The sequence below is a fragment of the Amborella trichopoda genome, chromosome 1 (assembly GCF_054954075.1).
Source record: "Amborella trichopoda isolate Santa Cruz 75 chromosome 1, AtrichopodaSantaCruz75HAP2 v2.0, whole genome shotgun sequence".
In the NCBI taxonomy this organism is placed as follows: Eukaryota; Viridiplantae; Streptophyta; class Magnoliopsida; order Amborellales; family Amborellaceae; genus Amborella; species Amborella trichopoda.
The window spans coordinates 19,225,934-19,234,362 of NC_142336.1; the positions used below are offsets into that span (position 1 = coordinate 19,225,934).

Sequence of the window (8,429 nt, forward strand, 5' to 3'; positions counted from 1 at the left end):
TTTCCTGCAACATAAGAATTTTAGTCTCGTGATGTTTCACCAATAACAAAACTTCTCTTTCTGTGCATCTCCCCAAGTCCCCAGAACATTCCAACTAAAACTTTTCATCACAAAAACGAAGACAAAGCACCATCTAAAACAGGATCATCCTCAGAAAAAGTCATATTGTCTTCACTACGTTCGACATTCAAATTTCTCCCTACCTGTCCCCCATCAAAAATATCCCCTTATTAGCACGACTTGCTTTCTTTGCCGCTATCCTCAGTGAAGACCACAAGGATTTACTTTCTACAGTAACCACAGCTTTACCACCATTATTCTTATCACCCTCTACTTTGATATCATCATCACCCTTCTTACTGATTTGAATCCCATTCTTCTCTTCCTTAAATTTCTCGTTCATAGCTTGTAAAACTTGGCCTATAGGGACATCAAAGGATGCAGCTATATCCTAGAGCATCTCTGCATAATCTTTCTCTTCATCTTCCCTCGGATCGATCTTATCCAGACCACCAATAACATGCTCTTGAGCAACGCCTCCAACCTAACCTTCCTCACCCACCACCGGCAACACTTAGTAGTTGCTGAACACCCACCGCTTCCTCATCTGACCCTCTATCATTCGCCCCCACCAAAAGATATGCTTAGAGGTTCCTGTAGTTGCTCAACCACCCCGGGCATGATTCTCTCTCTCTCCACCCAACCCTTTCGCTCTCTTCTTCTTCTACCTCTCATGCCGTCCCCATTGTACCAGCAAGCTACTCTCTAGCCCATGTAGTAAATCCACTTAACCTCACATCCTACCCATATATCTCTGTCATGACCCACCACACCTATTCATAGTGTACCTTATCTTATTCTTAGTAGGACTCTGGGCAGACGCTTAATCCTAGTTCTAATTACAATGCACTCCAAATCTCAATGGATTTTCCTAATTGACGTCTAACTAATTGGTTGACTTATTATAATCCCAAACCTCATCCCATGTTTAATTATTAATCTAATAGGACTCCTGATCATGATGGGATTTAGCAATTCTAGTTTCTAACTCTAATCTTTCCCAATTTCACAGACAGCCAACCTGCACTCCGTTGAAAATGGAAGCATTTTCTTATCATCCATTAAGTACACATATTGTGCCTCTAGTATTGGATGGGTCTCAGAGAAAAAGTGAAGGGGTGGTTTTTTTTTTTGTTTTCCTGAACGTCAAGAGTAAGCTTTCATTGAGTGAATGAGGGATTACAACTGCAAAAAAAAAAGGAAAGTTGAGGGGTGGGTTTTCGAGAGAGAGTGAGAGCGGGAGAGGATGAGATGGAGAAGAGAGAGAGGATGCTCTAAGCGAGATTGAAGAGGACGATGAAGCAGGTACTTGGTCAAGTAGGGATTTGGACATGAGAGGAAAGGAAGGTCACATGACATATTTTGATAAAAGAGTACCAGAAAAGAGGATGAGATATAGGGAAGGGATATCCAACATTTCGTCTCACAAAGCAAAGCTAGTATTATAGTTGTTCTATAGATCTAAAAATATGTATTGTAAATATTGTGATGATTTATTCGCAAAAAACAAGTGTTTAGTTTCCCTTGCCATCCATTTTGGGCTGCAATTATGTCCTAAAAAAATGAAGGTGAGGAGAAATATAGTTTCAATACTGAAAATCTTTGTGATAGCATTAAAATATAGGTGTAGAGGTAACGTGCACCTTCAAATTTTATCATGGTATCTAATTTTGAGATAAAATGTTATTAGGATTATCTCAAAATCTATTTTTATATCTAATTATAAAATTTTAAATTTCAAAATTTGTTAAAATCAAGTGGATCTATAAACATATGAAAATCTTTAAAATGGACGGTGTAGATAATATGTTGTAAAATGCACTAGTTCTGATACTTAAAATCTTTTTATTTTTCATGGTCATACATCTCGATGTCGAGATGATCAATCAAAGGGTTTTTCAACATTAAAACTACTTTTTCTTATGGATTTTTGATGTGCATCCATAGTTCTACATTATAAGGTTGTATCCTTATATAAACTTTTTCCTTAAAATATATTTTCATCTTTATTTATAAAAGCTTAAAGCTTCAAAAATAGCGTAGATCGACATATCTATGAAAACTTGAAAATCTTGAAAATTGATGGTCCAAAAACGTGTTACAAATACACTAATACTTGAAATTCATTTTTTTCTCATATCCATGTATCTTGATGTCAAGATGATCAATTTGAGGATATTTGGGCATCAAAACAACTTCTTTTTGTGAAATTTTTGAGATAGGTTCTAATTTGATTGTTTAGAGTCTGGCTCTATATAAATTTCTCCCATGTTTTTAATGGGTGTATGTTACAAGATTAACACATCATTACGTTTTGATGAGTATGTAACGGCATTATGGGAACTAATCATAGATTTTCTACTATTCGATTTATTGGCATCTTTGCAATGGTCATAATGACCCTATAAATTTTGATGTGGGTCATCATGTCGCAAGATGAGGTCCCATAGGATATTAATGGTGTCCAATAGAAAGAACTTGAGGACGATTTAAGGGGTGTTTTGTAACCGTGAAGGGGCAGCTTTTATCCTTTTCTTTAAGTAAAAGCTGCTCAAATGATTTTACATGGGATTCCCTTTAATTCCCTGCAAGTGGGAAACTTGGAGACCACCCAAACAGGTGGCGTAACAACTTTTCCTTTTGTGGGAAATGAGGGGGCGGTCACCCCTAGAAAGCCAAAATTTTTTATTTATTTATTTAAAGCTTATAAATACACCCCGTTTTTATATGTATTTGCGTTATTTATTAAAAATGAGACCTCGTATACCAATTTTGGGTAGATCTATGGGTGAGCCTTTATTACCTTCCATTATGAGTTATATATATATATCTCTCTCCATAAGTCTACTCTATCTCCCCTAATCCTACTTCTTTCTTTGTAGGGCTCTCTCTTCCACGGGCATTTCTCTCTTCCCTAGACTCTTTTCTCTATGAACTTCTAGACTCTCTCTATTCTAGAGCCTATTATGAATTTAGAACATTTGAAACTGGCAGTTCCCCATATGAAACTTATTATACCAATTATATAATCCTGTTATCAAATAAGGGAAATTGACTGCTCTAATCTTCTAAGTAAATTATCATTTTAGGGAAAGTGATTGCGCCATCTTTCCTAATGTTTCTAGAATCCCAAGTATTTTCAAGGATTCTTGGTGAAACAGTAAAAAAGTTATCAAACACGACCTTAGAGAAATTTGGAGCACTGAAGGGGTAAAAGAGAGAGACAGATGCCATCACGGATACAAAAGTTAGAGCTAAGGAATTCAGTTTCTGGTCATTGATCATAAACAAAACCATCATTTTCTTCTGATCATCATCTATGAAGAAAAAGCTAGTGATTTGAACCTGTTATTAATTGGAGAGGAGGGGAGTAAAAAAACTCAACCAAAAAGTTCAGACGAAATGCTAATACACATAGGCCAAGGTAAAAGCTTCATAGGCACACAAGCCAATCCACAGAAATGAAAATCACAAAGCAACCAAAAACCACACTAAGACAAAATTGCATAACCCATCATCCTAACCACACACATCCACCCATACCTTCAAACATTCTCACTACCCCTACATCTCTATAGCCTTTGTAATGGTAAGGGCCACACATGCATTTGTATATGTATGTATGCATATGTATCCATGGTCTTTGTGAGAGATCTAGAGGTTCTCTGCACCCAAGAGGGTGAGGAGGAAGTCCTTGTAATCGCCTGAAGTGTCATCTGCTACTGCTTTTTCTAGGGACTTTGAGTTCCTCTTTTGGTATGCCTCTTTTATCTCACGAAGGTCCACTTCAGCACGTGTGATGATCGCTCGTGTGAGCATTTCTTCGTCTGTTCCAAGCCCAACGATTGCATGCCTTATGACCTGAATTGCAAGTCGTAGATTTCTCAATCATCAGGTTGATTTTGAATTATTAGTAGACCTGAAGTGCAAGCCGTATATACTACGTTTTTGTATTTTTTTGTCAGATGAAATCTCTGTGACTACCTTTTCAAAGTATTTCTGGGGGGAATAGATGCAGCGAATCATAATTCGGATTGCTGGTATGAATTTGTCCTCAGGGCTGCTTTTCAAGTTCTGGCAAACAAGCATAAACCCCAGCATCAAAATCCTCTTCCCACTCAATTAGTTATAAAAAAATAAGAAGTAAGCAATAAGTATGTTTACTTTTAGTACAATGAGATCATAACCACCGTTAGCTATTGGATATAGAAATTATTTGGCTGTCAAAGTTAAAAAAAAAAATTTTGAACTTCAGGAACACCCCATCTAATGACTATAGATGATTGTGACCTTCTCATATTGATATAACAGGTTTTATGGTGTACAATTCCACTAGGCTTGGCAACATGCTTCACTCCTACTGGCACAAGATCAGCCAATGTTCCTATACGGCCATCTGGTCGGAGCTTAAAGGCCCTGGCAATATTTTGTGGCGAGATCCTAGTTTTTCAAGGTCAGGCATAGCAGTCCGCCCAGCCTATTGCCAACCCTAAATCCCATGAATAAGTTTCCTTTCAAATAAGCATGTGAAAATGATATCTTTCTCATTAAATCATTTCTCAGTCTCAAAATAAAACATTGGTAGACTGATTCTCTTGAATTCATCTCTCTAGTATAATGGTGAACTTTGAAAAGGTGATGAAGTTATACCTTGATGATGTGGGTTCCAAAATAGTCCTTGTATTTGTTTAGAGTGGCATTGAGTTGGTGCTTGCTCCTGCTGCTTAGTATCCTGATTACTTCTTCGTCGTTGAAGCAATTGGATTGGATGGCATCGTTGAGTGCCTGCGCCTCCTTTGACGCGAGGCTCGCATTCACCTCCGGGCCCTCGTACCTATAGGAACTCACCATCGCCACCAATAGCTGCCCCAAAAGTTTTGTTTAGTAGAGTATTGCGCTCTCTTTCTCACACTTGGCCTTGAAAAAAAAAAAAAAGGTGATTTACGTATGGACCTTAATTTTTTTAAAAAAAAATACAAAATTCTCTATTTATATATAGAAATTATAAAGAAAATCAGTTAACCTACTTTATTTTTATTTTTTTCAGAATTTCCTTTAAGATGAAATCCTCGGTCTGAATTTGAATTTTTTTTTTTTGTTTTAGTTTTTTCATAAGTGGGGCAGTGCCTCAAGCTTTAGAATAGTGCCTTAGAAAAAAAAAACTAAAAAAAAGGATGTCCTCAAACTAAGGAACAATTTTGAAAAAAAAAAAAAAAAAAGTGGGTTGATGGAGTATATTTGTAATTTCCATAAAACAAATTTAAGATCCGAATGTAAATCACTAAAAAGTAAGTAAATGAATAATACTTTGCGAATATCTCCAGTGGTGTGTGAGGCGATGTCCTCTTCAAGGGATCTCTTAAAGCGCTCATGGTATGCCCGTCTCACCATCAACAACTCCTCGGCTGACCGCGCGCACGCAATCTCCAACACCACTCGGTCGCATGTTTCCCCTTTGCGCAGCGCCCCATTCGCCAACACTGCGTCCCGCTCCGCTGGATCTAATGCCCATAGCAGCATAGCTCTCTACACAAGAAACTAACTAATCAATAACAAAATAAAAAACATTAGTTTATGAATAACTGAAACAAATATTCCTCCATGCTCTCTGAATTGCAGATTGATAAATAAAAAATAAAAATAAAAATTAAAGGGTAGGGTGCCTCCTGGGTTGCACTTGTTACATTTAGTCCAACCTCTTAAAATCCACCCCAGCGACGGTTTTGGATTTAAAATGTTATATATCTAAACTACCACAATCATGTATTTAAAAAAGTAAAAAAAAAAAAAAAAAGAATAATATTGAGTCTTGTCCATTTTGGACTTTTCAATTTGTGTTGATGTCATTTTGTAGTTTTATTTGTTTGGAATATTCATTTTGAATCACCAAAGATCGATATATCTACACAAGTTTTACCCCAAATTCATAGAATGAAGTAGAGAGTAAGTTATACTGATTTGGGATGTGTTTCGCCGTTTTGGGCCCCTAGTCCTTCAAAATCAGGGTCGACGTATTGGTCAGGTGCTACAGTACTTCACTCATAGGATTTGAATGGTGGGGTTCACTTGATAGTATATGAATTTTGTTTTTTATAAACCATGGGATGCATGTGTAATTCTCACCATCATTCGTCAAATAAAAATATAAAATAAATATTTCACATCAAACAAAATTATCAAAATACCCCTGTAAACTTAAAAAGGTATCATGCTCATTTATTTTTTTTAAATATATTTAATATTTTTTTTAAAAGAAATTCTAAACTCAATGACACTCCCAATTGCCTGATCAATATTGGATGGTATAGGATAATACATAGAGTGTTGTAAATCATGTGATATTAAGACTCCTTCATACATGCGTGCATGCACGCACATGTACACATGTGCACGCGTACACACGCAGACACATGTACATATGGAAAAGACTATAAAACGCCTATAGGCGGATAATGAACAATATTTTCGTTCATAGGCCCGACGTCATCCGATTTTTTCGGATGCTGTGGATTAAAGACAGTCACAGACAAAGCATGTCCGTGGCACTCCATCACAGATATAGCACGTCTGTGACGGGATTTTTTCATGCAAAATTGACGTGAAAAATATTAAGGGACCGCCATGGCTCTCGTAGGTCTGTAGTGGTTTTTAGGCAAAACCGTCACAGACATAACATGCCCGTAATGGAGACGAAACATTGTAGCAATTCACCTATAGACATTCTTAATACTTTATATATATATATATATATAAAACCACTTTGTTTTGTAGTTTAACGGTAGGATTCAAACTTACAATTGAATGACGCAATTATCTATACCTTAATGAATCTTGCCCAAGCTCAAATCTTGACATGCTAATCTCTCTCTCTCTCTCTCTCTCTCTCAATAGGTTGCGTAGCTGAGAAATGAAACGGGGGGCGTTGTGAAAGAAATAATTTGAGGGTGGGGAGTGTGTGCACCTCGAAGTGTCTGATGAGCTCGTATTCGAGTCGTTTGCAAAGGTCCTCCTTGTAAATCTCTGCATATGCTTCCCGAATTAGCTTTCGTTGGGATGCATTCCGATGCCCCAAGATCGAAATTATCGTCTTTTTGTCACTGCCCCATCCTTTCCCATCAAAAATACAATGTTAAAAGAAAAATTATGCATACAGGCATATATATATATATATAAAAGCCAATAGTTCGAATACAGAAAATTAGAAGGATAAAGAAAAAAAGAAAATAATTAGGCACTGCCAAAAAAAAAAAAAACAAAGTCGTTTAAGAAAATAGAAGAAAATAAGTGAGGGAAAAAGTAGAGTAAATAAAATAAAAAGAAGAAGCAAGAGAAACAGATGGTTGAGTTTTCGAATACATTCGATAAAATTAAAATGGTACAAAGCAGATTAGCTTGACACCTGCAAAAGGACCACACACAAGTCTAAAAATAGTCCAAATATTTTACCATCAAAAAATGGGAAATTATCAATATAGAGATGAATTATTTAACATTTATTTATAATTTTTATTTAATCATCAAAATACACAAACAATAAACTAAGTGCATTTCGATGAATGTCACGAAAAAGTGAAAAGAAAGAAAAAGGTAGAAAGGTATACCTTCAAAAGCCTCCCTAAGTTTCTCGGAGTCATCGGTTGCAGACGGTGGGGGATGAGGCACAGTTATAGTCGACATCCTGTCTCCTTTTTGTTTTCTCTTTTTATTTTTTTCTCTGACAAATATATATGTGTGTGATATAAATAAAAAGCCTCTTTTTGTATAAATGAGTGAAGTTGAGTTACTATGGTGGCTCACTATGCAAAATAGAAGAGGCTCTTGCCCTGTATTTATAGGGAATTGCCCCTCTTTCTTCTCAGTCTCCCTCAAAAGTCATACGTTTTTTTTGGCGTTGAAGTGACTTTATAATTATTTAATGACCTCTTCTTGGTCTCCACTCCGTAAATAAAAGAGAGAGATCTTGACTCGTGAGAGAGACCTCTCTCTTTGTGCACTTGCTCCCTAGAGTAAAAAAAGTTAATTTGGTGAATTTTTTTAATTTATAATGGGGCGCTTTGTATAATGTCGCAACTTTAAACCATCAATGTAAGGTGCACCTTCAAAATTTATCATAAAATGTAATTTAGGTGTTAAAAGTTTTTAGGATGGCTTGAAAATCTATTTTCATCTCTAATTATAAAAATTTAAACTCCAAAAATAGTTCAAATCAAGTAGATCTATAAACACATGAAAATCTTGAAAATGGACGGTCTAGATAACATATTGCAAGAAGCAATATTTTTAGGAATTGAAATCTTTCTTTTTTGACATATTCATGCATGTGATGTTGAGATGATCAATTAGAGGGTTTTCTAATATTAAAACAACAT

The 8,429-nt window shown here is 36.0% G+C and overlaps 1 protein-coding gene and 1 non-coding gene across 2 annotated transcripts; one reads left to right on the forward strand and one right to left on the reverse strand.

Moving 5' to 3' along the window:
• Positions 1 to 3,395: 3,395 nt before the first annotated feature.
• Positions 3,396 to 7,877, reverse strand: LOC18429826 (annexin-like protein RJ4). The gene is made up of 6 exons (XM_006839102.3): positions 7,662 to 7,877; positions 7,022 to 7,167; positions 5,368 to 5,586; positions 4,711 to 4,923; positions 4,045 to 4,134; positions 3,396 to 3,921 (listed from the first exon to the last, which is right to left on the reverse strand). Exons 1-6 carry the CDS (start codon positions 7,735 to 7,737, stop codon positions 3,715 to 3,717), a joined length of 951 nt encoding a protein of 316 aa, XP_006839165.1. The 5' UTR covers positions 7,738 to 7,877; the 3' UTR covers positions 3,396 to 3,714.
• LOC148783735 (U6 spliceosomal RNA) lies at positions 7,403 to 7,504 on the forward strand. The gene has a single exon (XR_016047824.1). It is a non-coding gene; the product is annotated as a U6 spliceosomal RNA (small nuclear RNA).
• Positions 7,878 to 8,429: the final 552 nt, after the last annotated feature.

Coding starts and splice junctions, on each gene's coding strand:
- LOC18429826 (XM_006839102.3), bottom strand. CDS start 7,737: ATGTCGACTATAACTGTGCCTCATCCCCCACCGTCTGCAACCGATGAC. Junction 7,168..7,661: donor ACTTAGGGAGGCTTTTGAAG/GTATACCTTTCT, acceptor TTGATGGGAAAG/GATGGGGCAGTGACAAAAAG. Junction 4,924..5,367: donor CCACTGGAGATATTCGCAAA/GTATTATTCATT, acceptor CTTTTGGGGCAG/CTATTGGTGGCGATGGTGAG.